The sequence below is a fragment of the Elephas maximus genome, chromosome 3, assembly GCF_024166365.1.
Source record: "Elephas maximus indicus isolate mEleMax1 chromosome 3, mEleMax1 primary haplotype, whole genome shotgun sequence".
Taxonomy (NCBI): domain Eukaryota; kingdom Metazoa; phylum Chordata; class Mammalia; order Proboscidea; family Elephantidae; genus Elephas; species Elephas maximus.
In genome coordinates, this window is record NC_064821.1 from 25,780,548 (window position 1) to 25,797,066 (window position 16,519).

A 16,519-nucleotide genomic window follows, 5' to 3' on the forward strand; every position below is an offset into this window, starting at 1 on the left:
CAGACCTACTGAGACAGGAACTTGGAGGTAGGCCCAACAATCTGAGTTGTAACAAGTTCTCAAGGTGATCCTGGTTCAGGCTAAAATTTGGGAACCACTGCCTTAGTGAATCCTGGGATGCTTGCTTCTCAGCCACCTACCTGATGAGAAAACTACAACTCAGAAAATGCTGAAATTTGTCCCCAGGGGGACATACATGCAAAACTGGAGTAGTTTTTTCCAGGGGGAAGGGATCCGGGAGAGAAGGACCCAGCTGAACCCATAGCTGACCCCATAGCTGACCCTTGGGATAGAAACTGGCAGGTCACAGACCCCTCCCTTTGTGGCCCCTGTCCCTGAAAAGGCAAACTGATCCATTGACCAATTTATCTAATAAGCTTCAGAGGGCATTCAGCCCCTAGGGTCACCTGTAACACATCAATTTATAGTCACCAAGGCTCCAATGTACCAGACCCAAGACACTCATGCCATTTCCAGGAGAAATCAGCCAAGCCTTATACCACACTCCTGGCTCTGTCTCCCTGCTCTTCTGGGTGGGAGATCTATGGTCTTCATTACCCATTCTCCATAAGACAACAAGATTCAGAAGAGTTGGCCCCTGTGGTGGGTCTATGTTGTCAAGCTTACATAGTCCAGTAAGTGTTGTGGGAAAGAGGGAAAAGGATGGTTGGGGGGAAAGGGCATTGACTATTGTTAGCATAGGGCAGGGACAATCCTACCTATGAAGGGGCTTCAGAGGCTAATTGCTTAGAAGGGAGAATGGCTAGAATACTTGCTTGCATAGCAAGCTTTCACTTCTTTTGATATTATTGGATGGTTGACAGAGATTGTGAGAGAGGGCATCAACCTCCAAGCCACTCTTTGATGCCATAGCACTGCTCTGAACCTCACTGTCTAGTGATATAGTGACCACTCTGAGTTTCCCCCAGGTACTGATAAAAGAGTCTTGATCTCTTCTAGTTCTTTTCTCCTATTACCTGGCACAAGGACTCCAGAGACTAGACCAATCTTTTCTGATATCTTCTCTGTTACTCTCATTTGCTTGGGAATTTATTCTTGTTTTTCCAAAACGTCTTTCCCTTCCCCCTCCTTCCTCACCTCTATCCATGGTTCCTACCAGAGACCTTAAGAGAGAAATTTGTGTTCACTAGTATCTTGGGCTGTGGCGTATAAAGATTGGGGTGAGGTGGCTGAGAGAGGAAGGCAAAGGACATAGGCAAGTCCAACGTTTCCCCCCTATTGGCATCCTCTCCTTTTGCTCTGAGAACATTCCAGGTGATATTGGAACTTGCATGTCCCTTTCCCATTGCTGTTGTTGTTAGATACCGTTGAGTTTATTCTGACTCATGGTGACTCCATGCATACAGAATAAAACTGCTGTTTTCATGGCTGTGACCTTTCAGAAGTAGATCACCAGGTCTGTCTTCCAAGATGCCTCTAGGTGGGTTTCAACCACAAACCTTTTGGCTAGTAGTCAGATGCTTAACTCCTTGCACCACTCAGGGACTCCACCCTTTCCCATAGTTGGCCTTGATTTTGCTTGGGTGTCAGGTCTCATCCTTAAACACAGAATGCTAGCAAAAACTGGTATCATTTCTTCACCTCTCCTGGCCTGTATTTCTCTTCTGTAAAATAAAAGAATTGTTCCTTCAATTATCTGAGAATTTTCCATCCCTCCCTTGGCCCTTAGTTTTCCCTGCCTTAACTCTATCTTTTACTCCAGGCACAAGAGAACACTGTGAGTTGGATCATGCTACTCCTTTGCTGCAGCCCCTCCACAGCTCCCATCCTGTATCCATTATTCTCTTCAAGGCTTCCCAGAGATGTGATCCCTGCCCATCTCTCCAACCACATTCTTTACCATTTCCATTTCTCACTTTGTGTTTTAGCAACTGCAAGCTGCTAAGAGTGCTCTGTGCCATACTGCTTCATGCTCCTAGACTTTTCCTTTGCTATTTTTTTTTTTATATATACACTGCTGGAAAAGCCCCCACTCAACCCTCTACCTGATAACTCTTCACCAGGTGTTTCTTCCTCCAGGAATCTTTCCCTGGAATTGGGGCATCTTCTCTGCACTCCATTCTTCAGATCACACTTATGTTAGCATTTAACTCATTGTACTACACTGGCCTGTTTCTGCATCTGTCTCTAACTCTGAAAGGGAGGTTTCCTAAGGGCAAACACCACAGCATTAATCTTCCTACCCCCAACAGCTAAGACTTGCTGTAGTTTTTAGTTGACATGGAGTTGGCTCCAACTCTTGGTGCCCTTATATGTAACAGAACTAAATGTTGCCTGGTCCCGTACCATCCTCATGACCGTTGGTATGTTTGAGTCCATTGTTGTGGCTCTTGTGTCATCCCATCTCACTGAAGGTCTCCCTTATTTTTGTTGGACCTCTACTTTACCAACCATGATGTTCTTTTCTAACAATTGTTTTTTCCTGATGAGTCCAAAGTAAGCTAGTCAAACTAGGCTGCTTGTCAATCATTGAAAAAGTCCCAGAGCTATTTCTGGTGAAGTGTTTCTTTAGGACTGGCTAAGTATTAGCTTCTGAACTACTTGAACAACCTATATAAATGACAAATGACCTCCCCAACCTCTAAGCTCTAACCCCTGATTCTAAGATAGAAGGTTTTGAATGTGTGGGAAATTTCATCTTTTTTTTTTTAATTGGAGTAAAATTCATATAACATCAAATTAATCACTTTAAAATGAACAATTCAGTGGCTTTTAATAGATTCATAATGTTGTGCAGCCACCATCTCTATGTAGTTTTAAAACATTTTCATCACCCCAAACTAAAGCCTCATACTTGTTAAACAGCCAAATCCCTCCTCCCTCTTCTCTCAGCCCCTAGAAACTGTGAATCTGCTTTCTGTCTCTGGATTTACCTATTCTGGACATTTCATGTAAATGGAACCATACAATGTGTAATTTCTTCTTATGGTGATTGTTATTATTCACAATATCATGACCCATTTGTATAATAATTTAGATACTGCTACTGCAATCCCAGATGGCAGTTTATGAAAGAAGTAATCATTGCAGTGCATTTGAATCCCGGGAACTCTGAACAAACTCTGCAGCAGCCAGACCCCTTGTTTTGTCCATCAAAGCAAGGTTGATTATCTGTAAATATTACAGCCAAGAAAAGTTTATGGAGCAGTTCTACTCTGTAACACATGGGGTCCCCTCCTCACTCTGAGAAACAAACCTAAATCCTACTCATCCTGCAATACTTTCTCACATTTCTTCACCACTCAGACATGGTTATTTATTCTCCTCTAAGTTACAGCTCTGCCTCCAGGAAGGCAGATGACTTGGAACAAGTTACTAAGGTTCACTGGGCCTCACATTCCATATGTGTGTTAGAGTGAATGTAGACCATTTTATCTCCAAGGTTCAATGTTGTCCTCAAATTAGTAGATTCGGTGACTGTAGACCAGAGATAAAGGGGATAAGTGAGTGTCCCAGAGGCCAAGGGACAAGATTTAGCCAACATTATGAAATGTTGTGTGCAAAAAATGACAGAAAGTAGGATTCCTAAATTTTGTAATGTTAAAGCTTTTATACTTAATTCTTGACTTGAAGAAATAAAGTAGGGAGAATGTGGAGTCTACCCAGTGTCTATTTCATGTTCTTTCCCCTCCTCAATTTGCTAGCTGAACTACTGGCAACACGGAACCAGAAAATCAAACAAGCATTTCAAAATTTTTCCTCCTGGGATTTTCCCAGGACCCAGAGCATCAACCAATTTTATTTGGAACATTCTTGTCCATGTTTGTGGTCACTGTGCTTGGAAATCTGCTCATCATCCTGGCCATCATCTCTGACTCCCACCTCCACACCCCCATGTACTTCTTCCTCTCCAATCTGTCCTTGGCTGACATTTGTTTCACTTCCACCACCATCCCAAAGATGCTAGTGAACATCCAGACCCAGAACAGATCCATCACCTATGCAGGCTGCATCACTCAGATGTATTTTTTCATGGTTTTTGGAGGCATGGACACATTTCTCCTGGCTGTGATGGCCTATGACCGGTTTGTGGCCATCTGTCACCCCCTGCACTACCTGGTTATCATGAACCCCCGCCTCTGTGGTCTGCTCGTTCTTGTGTCCTGGTTCATCAGCTTGATGTACTCCCTAATGCAGAGTTTGTTGGTGCTGCGGCTCTCGTTCTGCACCAATTGGATAATTCAACTCTTTTACTGTGAACTTGCTCAGGCCCTCACAATTGCCTGCTCTGACACACTTGCCAATCATATCCTGCTATATATAGTGACTGGCCTTCTTGGCATTGTTCCCTTCTCAGGGATTGTTTTTTCCTATACTCGAATTGCCTCCTTCATCATGATAATCCCATCAGCTGATGGGAAGTATAAAGCATTTTCCACCTGTGGGTCTCACCTCTCAGTGGTGTCTTTATTCTATGGGACAGGCCTTGGTGTTTATCTCAGTTCTGGAGCATCACCTTCTTCTTGGAAAGGCATGGTTGCCTCAGTGATATACACTGTTGTCACCCCAATGCTGAACCCCTTCATCTATAGCCTGAGGAACAGGGACATCAAGAGGGCTCTACAAAGACTTCTCAGGAGAATACTTTATGTTCAGTGCTGAGAAAATTGGGTCTTGGGTTTTTGAGCTGCTATTGAAGTAAAGAAATCTTGCTTCTTAAACACAGAGGAGAAATCCCTGGGTGACACAAATGCATTGGCCGAAAGGTTGGCAGTTCATACCTACCCAAAGAAGTCTCAAAAGACAGGCCCAGCAACCTGTTTCCAAAAGATCACAGCCTGGAAAGCTTTACAGAATACAGTTCTACTCTGCATGTATGGGGTTCCTGTCAGTCAGAATCAACTCAACAGCAATTAATAACAACAATCGCATAGAATTTTGCTTCTCACCAACCCTCCAAAACTTTCTTTGGTCAAGTTTACCTTGCGACTGCTTCTTCTGGACCTCTTATCATGACTCTTCTGTTCTCCTCAACTCTACTTCCCTCATCTCCTTCTTTGATGTTTTTACTTGGTGAGCCTCAGCCTAGCATTTGCCGTCCTGAATGTCAATACCAGACACCTCAAGTACTGACTCGGAACTGTTACACAAGACTTCATTTTATTGATAACCATTGCTAGGGCTTGCCAAATCTATTTATCCAACATTTATTAAGTACTTACAGTGTGCCAACATTTTTTAGCTTTCTGGGATACAGCAGTGAAAAAAAAAAATAAAAGACAAAAATTCATGTCTCTTAGAGAGCTTAAATCTGGGATTGTGGAGTTTATCAGATCAATTATATGTCCAAACATAAAATACAGTGAAGGATAAATTATTTAATTGGTCACTAGTGAGGTTGAAACTTTCTTCATATGTTTATTTGATTTCCAGAATAAGCTATCCAAATGTATCACTAGAGATAGAAAAACCATAGTATCTAGAATATTAGAGCTAATCGGGCCTAATAATTCATTCGATCTACTTACCTTTTTTTGCAGGTGAATTCATCCAGGCCCAAACACAGGAGTACAGCCAGTGACAATGCCTGGCTGAAAGGGCACACATTTTCAAATATGTTGCTAGGACAGAGCACTGGCTTACAATTAAGGACAGCAACAGTTGAATCACAGAATTGCCATACCCTATGTGATAGATCCATGAGTGGTGCAAACTGTTTGTACTCAACTATTAACCTAAAGTTTGGCGCTTCAAATTCACCTAACGACTTTAGAAGAAAGATTACAGCCAAGAAAACCCTATGGAGCAGTTCTACTCTGTAACACATGGGGTCCCCTTGAGTCAGAATTGACTTGATGGCAATGGGTTTTAGATATGTTATGGTGATACAGAATATGTTAGGACCAGTGGAAACCATTATACATGTCATTTTCATACTCCAGCACCATGAAATGGCTAAGGCAAAATTAATGAGACTATCCTGACAATAAATCAGACAATCTATGAGTTTTTGGGTAATGGTGTATGCTGAAGCATCACAGGCAGGAAAGGAAAACATCAATACATAAATATTAATCTCAGTAAAGATGAATTGCTGCCCTCTCTAGGTTGGAAGGTATGTAATGCAATCAACTTGCAAAATGGTGTCCTCAGGCCATATTACCATTTGGAGGAAGTATGTAATGGCTTCCAAAAGGGGACTTAGGTTCCCCTTCATTTGTAGAGTCTGAAAACAGGCTCAAGTCTGAAACTGGGAAAGGAATCATAATTTTTTGATTGTGGCAGCTGATATCAGACTTCTGCTTGCATGCTCTTGATACTTGTGGTTATGTAAGAGCCCTGCTGGTTCACTGGTTAAAGCTCTTGGCTGCTAACAGAAAGGTTGACAGTTCAAACCTACCAACTGCTCCGTGGGAGAAAGATGTGGCAGTCTGCTTCCATAAAGATGTACAGCCTTGGAAACTCTATGGGGGCAGTTCTGCTATGTCCTATAGGGTTACAATGAGTCAGAATCGACTCAACAGCAGTGAGTTTTGTTTTGCTTTGTTTTTAAGTGAAACTGCTAGAATGCGTCTCAGAAGTGAGAATGGCAAGACTTAAGCTTGCTTACTTTAGACACGTCACCAAGAAAGACTAATTACTAGAAAAAGAAATCATGGTTGGTTTGGTAAAGTGGAGGGTCAGAGAAAATGAGGAAAACTCTCAGTGAGATGAATTGACACAATAGCCAAAATGATGGACCCAGATATAACAACAATCATGAAGATGGCGCAGAACCAGGCAATGTTTCATTCTATTATAGATATAATCATCATGAGTCAGAGCCAACTCTATGGCACCTAACAACAAATCAAACAGAACCCCTCATGTCTATTCATCTGCAGTGTGTTAGCCGTCACCACAGATCCCTGATTGCTATGCCAGGTTTGTTGCCTGATACTGTAATTACATCTACCTTGCTTCTAACTGTGCTGCCATTTGAGTTTACATCTCAAAATACTCATAAAAATAATTTTAAACTTCTGTTTTACTATAGTTATTAGCTAATAGGGCCAGAATTCGTCTTTTCTATATTTATATACCAAGAACTGTAAAGTTTGAACAGCAACAGAATTTTGAATATCAACCAACAACTTTCCATACTTCATTACAAATTTCTACCAATGAATGTATTGTTTTGGTAATGGAATTGTACAATCTCTTGCTTGTTTAAGTCCGTGATATCATACCGCACAAAGGGCTTCAACCTGGAAGAGGACCAAAGCTTGCTTTCTTGGTGACCTGTATAAGTTTAATTTGGAATAGAATAGTTGAGAAGGCCTAGTACAAAGATCGTCCCTTATAGCACTCAAAACATTTGCGTTCACTTCAAAGACAATGATAGTAAAAGAGGAATAGAGATGAACTTGATGGAAAGGACTTCTGGGAAATTTAGTCGGGCAGTCAGGGAAAACATCTTTAAGGTGGTAACAATTCAGTGAAAAGTTTAATAATAAAGGGGAAGAATATTCTAGGTAGAGAGAATGAACCGTAATAGCCTAGAGACTGACCTATTTGAAGAACTACAAGTGGGCCAACCTGTCTAGAGTATTGCTTCTCAAATTTAAAGTGCATTAGAGTCACCTGGAAAGCTTTTTAAACTAGAGATAAAAGAGTTGCAGCCCCAGAGGTTCAATTGGCCTGGGGTGCAGCCTGAGAATTTAAGGTGATGGTTCTTGTTCAGAAGCAGTGAGTAAGTTGTAAAGAGATGTTGTCAGCCCTTGAGTCTGACTCATGGTAACCCCATGTGTGGAGAGTAGAACTGTGCTCCATAGTGTTTTCAAGGCTGTGATCTTTTGGAAGCACATTGCCAGACCTTACTTCTAAGGGAACTTTAGATGGGTTTGAACTGCCAACATTTTAGTTAGTAGTCCAGCACTTTTAACAATTTGCACCATCCAGGAACTCCTTGCAAAGGCATACAGGAGACTAAATAATGAAGGACCTTAAAGACCCTAGCAAGGAGTTCAAATTTTATTCTAGAAGTAATGGGACATTCTTGGAGGGTTTTAAGCAGAGGAGTAATTAGTTTAGATTACATCTAAAAATCAGTCTGGCTGCTGTGTAGATGAAACTATTCTTTCTCTGTTGCATGGACCTGGTAAAACCCAGTGCCGTCGAGTCAATTCTGACTCATAGCCACCCTATAGGACAGAGTAGAACTGCCCCATAGAGTTTCCAAGGAGCACCTGGCAGATTCGAACTGCTGACCCTTTGGTTAGCAGCTGTAGCACTTAACCACTATGCCACCAGGGTTTCCTATGGACCTGGTAGCCAAGTCAAAAATCAATTGACCGTAATGTATGGGTTTATTTCTGAACGCTCACTTCTGTTCCATTGGTCTATATGTCTATCTGTATGATGGCACCGTATTATTTTTATATATGTAGCTTTATAGTAAGTTTTGAAACCAGGAAGTGTGAGTCCTCCAACTTTCTTCTTTTTCAAGATAATTTTAGCTATTCAAGACTCCTTGCAATTCCATATGAATTTGAAGATTGGCTTTTTCCAACCCTATAAAAAAGGCTCTTGGAATTTTCATAGGGATGATGTTGAATCTATAGATTGCTTTGGGTAGTGTTGCCTTCTTAACCACATGAAGTCTTCCAATCCACGATCACAGAATGTATTTCTATTCATTTAGGGCTTCTTTAGTTTCTTTTAGAGATGCTTTGTAGTTTTCAGTGTACAAGTCTTTGACCCCCTTAGTTAAATTTATTCCTAGGTATTTTATTTTTCTCAGTTCCTTTTTTGGATTGTTCATTGCTGGTGTATAGAAACACAATTGATTTTGTGTATTGATATTGCACACTGCAAATTTTTTTGATTTATTACCTCTAGTAGTTTCCTTATGGATTCTTTGGAATTTTCTTTGCCACTTTAAGGGCTAAGGTGTGCCTGACCCAAGCCATGGTGTTTTCAATCTCTGCATATGCATGGGATAGCTGGACAATGAATAAGGAAGACCAAAGAAGAATTGACATCTTTGAATTATGGTGTTAGTGAAGACTATTGAATATACCATGGACTGCCAAAAGAATGAACAAGTTAGTCTTGGAGGAAGTACAGCCAAAATGTTCCTTGGAAGCAAAACTGGTGAGACTTTGTCTCCCATACTTTGGACATGTTATCAGGAGGGATCAATCCCTGGAGAAGGACATCGTGCTTGGTAAAGCAGAGCATCAGCATAAAAGAAGACCTTCCACATGTTGGATTGATACAGTGGCTGCAACAATGGGCTCAAGCATAATAACGATAATGAGGATGGCACAGGACTGGGTAGTGTTTCGTTCTGTTGTACATAGGGTCTCTATGAGTTGGAACTGACTTAATGGCACCTAACAACAACAGGATCATGTTATCTGTGAATATAGATAGTTTTACTTCTTCCTTTCCACTTTAGATACATTTTATTTCCTTTCCTTACCTATTTGCTCTGACAGAACTCACAGTACAATATTGAATAGCAGTGGTGAAAGTGGGTACCATTGTCTTTTTTCTGTGCTTAGGGGGAAAGATCAGAAAGTCTGTTAGTTTTTTACCATCGAGTTTGACATGATCGCAAGGTTTTCGTAAATGTCCATCTTGTGGAGGAATTTCACTTCTAACACTAGTCCGCTGAGTGTTTTAACAGTCCAAGCAAGTTGGATTTTGTCAAATATCTTTTCTGCATCAATTGAGATGATTATTTTTTTTTCCCCTGTTGTATTACAATGGTTATTACATTAATGGATTTTCAAGTAGCCTGTTTATTGATTCAGCATTTGCTTGGTTGCTGTATACTATTGACTGTTTCCCATAGTTCTGACAAAGTTATTTCTGACTGTTTCTGTTTTTCTTTTTGATGTTTCTATGGTGGCATAGGAGCTTGGATCTGCCTACTCCACTATCTTGCAAACATCACTCTATGCTAATGAATTTTTCTTGTGGAAACAGGAAGAAAGCTAAGTAGTGTGTCTGCAGACACAAAGTTAAAGCATCTTTCACCTACTGGTGTCACCTGCTTGTAAATCTCTTTATTTTATGGGACTAGGCTTCTTGGAATGTCTCTCAGTTCTTCAGAAACCTTCTCTTCTCAGAAGAGCATAAATAGCCTTGGTGTTAACACTGTGGTCATCCTCATGCTCAATAACCCCGTTGCTCTCCAGCTGATTCTGACTTGTAGTGACCCTATAGGACTGAGTAGAACTGCCCCATAGGGTTTCCAAGGCTGTAATCCTTACAGAAGCATATTTCTACCTAAGAGCAGCTGGTGGGTTTGAATTGCTGACCTTTCAGTTAGCAGCCAAGTGCATAAGCATTGTACCACCAAAGCTCCTTCATGCTCAGTACCTTCTTATAAAATCTAAAGGACAGATGAACCAGAGGGGACTGTCAAACCTGTAACAGGATGCAGAAGACAGTTGCTTATGGTTGGACCATTGGCTCCAAGAATTTAAGTAGGAGTGACAGCAGGGGCCAAATAAGTTATCATTATTAAGTCTTATTTATTTACATTATAGGTGTTTAATATTTTAAATAAATCTCTTTTACATGCATAAAAATACTATGACTTGGGTCAGGTACATGTTAGTCCTCAAAGTGACTTCTTTGCTTTTTAACAGTTTAAAGAGGTCTTTTGCAGCAGATTTGCCCAGTGCAGTGCATCGCTTGATTTCTTGACTGCTGCTTCTGTGGGTGTTGATTGTTGATTAAAGTAAAATGAAATATTTTATAACTTCAATATTTTATCCATTTGTCACGATGTTGCTTATTGGTCCAGTTGTGAGGATTTTTGTTTTCTTCGAATGCTTCCTAATAAACCTTTGCCTGAGGATCTACTTCTAGGAAACCCAACCTAAGACACTTGTTTAAGTTTCTCTCTGGAATGCCATTCAGAAATAACCATCTAAAAACTCCGGTTTATCTTTTCCCAGTACTTTTCTGAAGATCAAACACCACAGCCTTCAGTATGGATTACACTTCAACAAAGAGAAAATAAAAATCCTCACAACTGGATCAATAAGGTATATCATGATAAATGCAGAAAAGATTGAAGTTGTCAAGGATTTCATTTTACTTGGATCCACAATCAACACCTATGGAAGCAGCAGTCAAGAAATCAAAAAGATGCATTGCACTGGGTTGAAAAGCAAAAATGTCACCTTCAAGACTAAGGTGTGCTTGATCCAAGCCATGGTATTTTCAATTGCATCATTTGCATGTGAAAGCTGGACAATGAGTAAGGAAGACTAAAGAAGAAATGACACCTTTCAATTGTGGTGTTGGCAAAGAATATTGACTGTACCATGGACTGCCAAAAGAATGGGCAAGTCTGTCTTGGAAGAAGTATAACCAGAATGCTCCTTAGAAGCAAGGATGACAAGACTGTGTCTTACATGCTTTGGACATAGGTGGTCCCTGGAGAAGGACATCATGCTTGGTAAAGTACAGGGTCAGCGGAAATGAAGAAGATGCTCAGTGAGATGGATTGACACAGTGGCTGCAAGGATGGGCTCAAGCATAACAACATTTGTAAGGATGGCATAAGACCAGGCAGTGTTTTGTTCTGTGGTACATAGGGTCGCTATGAGTCAGGACCGACTCTAGGGCACCTGACAACAACAGCAAATACTTTTCCTCTGCATGATGTTTACCATACAATTGCAATTCTAACAGGTCTTGACATTTAATGAGGTATTTCACAGAGTGGAATGTGGTCCCATGTGATGGTAAATCATTGGCTGCCAAAATTAATTGAGTGTCTTAGACTAGGTTAAACCTGAGAAGAGTTATTGGTATCTTCCAAATTCAAGAGATGGCTGCATGCTTTTTTTTTTTGGTGAACTGAAAATTTCCAAATTGTATTTTATTTTCATGACTTTCAGTTGCTATCCTTTACTTTCTAGTGGTCACTTTGCTGTTTCTTCCTATTAAATGATAAGAACAAACATTTCCACTTCCATGACTTTATTATTTTGGGTTTGATGTCTCCCCTTCTTACTGACCATTCTCCTGTCATCGACAGTAATGCTATTCAATAGCAATGTAATGTGACCTCTGTGTACGTAATTTTAAATTTTGTAGTAGCCACATTAAAAAGTAAAAAGAAACAGATGAAACTAATTTTAATAATGTATTTTATCTAACTCAATATATCAAAAATATCAATATTTTTAACGCATAATCAGTACAAAAAATCATTAGTACAAACGATTTGCCCTCATTTTGAAGAGAAAGAATGAAGGTAAAGAACTCTGCCCTTTGGAATTCTACAGGCAGGAAACAGGCTAAAGGAACTACATCTGTTGTCCTCCAAGAAAAGTAAAGGACCATCCCTGGAGCAGCTCAGATATCATGAAGATTGTTGGAAGGAGCATGGGAAGCAGAATCTTGTCAGTTTCGAAGAGTGGGGCCAAGATCTCTTGGATCTCAAACGTAGGGTCACAGCCTTCTAGGTTTCAAAGAGTTGGATCTGTGCTACTTCAGTTCCAGAGTGTGGGGCTCCCCTTAAGGTGTGCCAGGGGGATGGAGCTGCTGCCCAAAGCTGAGGAGGCAGAGCTACCTTGCCCAAGGGGCAGACAAACAGGGTCTGCCAGAGCAGAGGAACAGGGGTTGACACTCAAATGGACTAGGAAAATGGGGGGCTACCCAAAGCCAAGGGAGTAGAGTTGTTGTTCGAATGGGCCTGGAAGATGGCACTAAAGCCCAGGGCCAAGGAGCCTCTACTCAGAATCCAGAGGGCATGGCTAATGTCCAGAATCTGGAAGGCAGGGCCATTGTCTAGATGGTCTCAGAGAAGAGAGGATTATTTTCAAGCCTTGAGAGCTAATGTAATTTGTTCTGCTAGGTTTTAGACTTAATTGGTGTCTGTTATTCCTTCTTTCCCTCCAATTTCTCCCATTTGTAATGGAAATATCTAACTTATGCCTGTTCCACCATTGTGCTTTGGAAACAGATAACTTGGAATCTAGATTTCACAGGTTCACAGATGAAGAGGAATTTCCCACCCAGATGGGATATGCTTAAAATCTCATCCATATTTAATTTAGATGTTTTGGAAGATGACACATTGGCCTTAGAGTTGATTTAATACTTTTGGAGTGATGTAAAAGAGTTTTGCATGTGGGAAGTACATGAATTTGGAAGTGCCAAAGGGTGGAATGTTATGCATTGAGTTGTGTCTCCAAAAAATATGTGCTGTAAATCCTAACCTCTATGCCTGTGGCTATAATCGCATTTGGGAACGGGTTATCTTTGTTTTGTGAATGAGGTAGGATTCATGTAGGGTGTGTCTAAAGTCAATCTCTTTTGAGATGTAAAAGAAATTAAACACGCAAGGAAGGAAGCAGAGATGAGGGAAGAGTGATCTACATGAATATTTCCCAGAAGCAGAAGCTCAGAAGAGACAAAGACCTTCCTCCAGAGCCACCAGAGAGAGAAAACTTTCCCTTAGAGCCGGCACTTTCATTTCAGACGTCTAGCCACCTGTCAATAGGTAGGACTCAATCTACAAGATTAGGTTTCATTTTAAATCTGTCTCTTTTGTGGTATAAAAGAGAGAAGCAAGCAGAGAGAGAGGGATGTCATATCACCAAGAAAGCAGTGCCAGGAGCAGAGTGCATCCTTTGGACCTGGGGTTCTTGTACTGAGAAGCTCCTTGACTGGGAAAGATGGATGAGAAGAACCTTGCCCCAGAGCTGACAGAGACCCTTCCCTTGGAGCTGGTACCCTGAATTCAGACCGTATAAATTTCTCTTTGTTAAAGCCATCTACTTATGGTATTTCTGTTATAGCAGCATTCGATGACTAAGACAGAATTTGGTACCAGGAGTTGGGTGCTGCTCTAATAAAGAACTAAAATGTGGAAACAGTTTTGAAACTGAATGGATAGATGCTGGAAGAGTTTTAATATTTCTTTGAAGAGACTGTTGGTGGAATTATGGACATAAAAGAAAATTCAGGTGAAGACTCAGAAGGAAGTGAGGATAGCTGTTTCATAGATGGTGAAAAGCAGCAGCAAAGAAACAGCAGAGTCACAGAAACGACAGCAGCATAACCAGGAGACCAGCAGAGCCAAGAGACAAGGAGACAGTGTTGGAGCCAACCCAAGGAGGGAGAGTGGAGTGCCTTTGTGCAGGAGGCTTCCTGTAGAGTTGGGTGCCTTTGGGCACTCATTGGTGGAGCTAGGCTTGCCAACCTATGGATCAGGAGAGTGGAGTGTCTTCTGCTTAAAGATACCTGGTGGAGTGGGGTGACTTGAGGCACTTACTGGTGGAGCTACAGCGCTTTGGAACATTTGCACCAGCAGGGCAGATGCAGTGGAGAGGCCCAAGGGGCTGAGAGGTCAAGGAACCAGGAAGCAGAAACTGAAGAGGCAAGGAACACATGAACCAGAGCTGTCTCAGTCTCAAAGGGTATGGCCAAGATCTCAGGGGTCTCAAAGGGTGGAGTTGCCGCACATATGGACTAGGAGAATGGGGCTACCCAAAACCAAGGGATCAGAGTTCCTGTTTCATTGGGCCTGAAAGGTGAAGCTGAAGCCCAGGACTAGAAAGCTTCCATTCAAAATCCAGACAGTATAGCCAGTACCTAGACTCTGGAGGGCAGGGCCATTGTATAAATGGTCTTGGAGAACAGAAGATTATTTTTAAGACTTGAAGGGTAACGTAATGTGTTCTGTGGCTTGCTTGGTGCCTGATATTCTTTCTTTCCCTCCAATTTCTCCCATTTGTAATGGCAATCACTAGATTGTACCTGTTCCATCATTGTACTTTGGAAGCAGATAACTTGTATTTTAGATTTCACAGATGAAGAAGAATATTCAAATTTCGGACTCTGAGTTAATTTAAGACTTTTGCTATTACATGGTGGGGTGAATGTGTTTTACACGTGGCAAGGACATGGATTTGTTGGTGCCAAATGATGGGATGCCATGGATTAAATTGTGTCCACCAAAAATGTGTGTCAACTTGGCTGGACCATGATTCCAAGTATTGTGTGATTGTCCATTTTTGTTATCTGATGTGATTTTCCTATGTGTTGTAAATCCTACCTCTGTGAGGTTAATGATGCAGGATTGGAGGCAGTTATATTAATGATATTAATGAGGCAGGACTCAGTTTACAAGATTAGGTTTTGTCTTAAGTCTACCTCTTCTGAGATATAAAAGAGAGAAGCGATCAGAGACACAGGGGGACCTCACATCACCAATAAACAGCGAGGCGTTTGTACCCGGGGTCCCTGTACTGGGAAGCTCCTCAGCTGAAAAGATTGATGACAAGGACCTTCCACCAGAACCATCAGAAAAAGAAAACCTTCCCCTGGAGCTGGCACCTTAAATTCAGACTTCTAGCCTCCTGCCCTGTGAGAGAATAATTTTTTTGTTAATGCCATCCACTTGTGGTCTTTCTCTTACAGCAAGACTGGATAACTAAGATAACCCTACACATTGATAAAATAAATCTCTGTTTGGTAAAACCACCCAAACAAACAAAAAAAGACGACTGCCATCTAGTGGACTCTGACTCTTAGCAACCCCATTGGGTTTCCAAGTCTGTAAATCTCCATGGAAGCAGAATACCATACCTTTCTCTCACAGAGCTGCTGGTGATTTCAAACTGCTGACCTTCTGGTTAGCAGTCGATTGCTTTAACCTCTGCAGGTAGTTCAGTTATAGCAGCACTATGTAACTAAGACAATAAGCAAGGACACTTTCAGATAATACGTCTATGAATTTAATATAATATAGCCTCCTCCTTGTGAAGGAAACATATCTTTCTACCTTTAAGAAGTAAACATTGTTTTAATTAAAGGACACGGAGAAGCAGACTTAGTGTTCTTTAAATAAAACTTTTTTTTTTTTTTGGATGTCAGAAGAGACTATGAAACTTGCCCTTGAACATCTAGTAGCTAAAGCAAATGGAAGAAATGATGAAGTAAAAGAATTGAAAAGATTATTTCAAAGGGTGGCTCAAGAAGACAAAGAAAAGTATTATAATGAAGTGTGCAAGGGCCTGGACAAAAACCAAAGGGAAGAACACACATAGCATTTCTAAAGCTGAAAGAACAGAAGAAGCAATTCAAGCCTCGAGTTGCAGTACTGAAGAATTCTGTGAGCAAAATATTGAATGACACTGGAACCATCAAAAGAAGAGGCAAGGAATAATACAGTTACTGTACCAAAAAGAGTTGGTCGATGTTTGACCATTTCAGGAAGTAACATATGATCAAGAACTGATGGTATTGAACGAAAAAGTCCAAGCTGCATGAAGGGCACTGGCAAAAAACAAGGCTCCAGAATTTGATGGAATACCAATTGAGATATTTCAACAAATGGATACAACATTGAAAATGCTCCCTCATCTATGCCACAAAATATGGAAGACAGCTACCTGGTCAACTGACTGGAAGAGAACCATATTTGTGCCCATTCAATAGAAAGGTGTCCAACACGATGCAAATTTTAATGAACAATAACATTAATATCGAAACCCTGGTGCTGTGGTGGTTAAGAGCTACATCTGCTAACCAAATGGTC

At 41.0% G+C, this 16,519-nt stretch overlaps 1 protein-coding gene across 1 annotated transcript; it reads left to right on the top strand.

Annotated features, from left to right (window-relative positions):
• Positions 1-3,672: 3,672 nt before the first annotated feature.
• On the top strand, positions 3,673-4,623 carry LOC126071154 (olfactory receptor 7D4-like; the record flags this gene model as incomplete). The annotated part of the gene is made up of 1 exon (XM_049875413.1): positions 3,673-4,623. A coding segment is annotated over one exon (951 nt), but the record flags the coding sequence as incomplete, so codon positions are not given.
• Between the last annotated feature and the right edge of the window lie 11,896 nt (positions 4,624-16,519).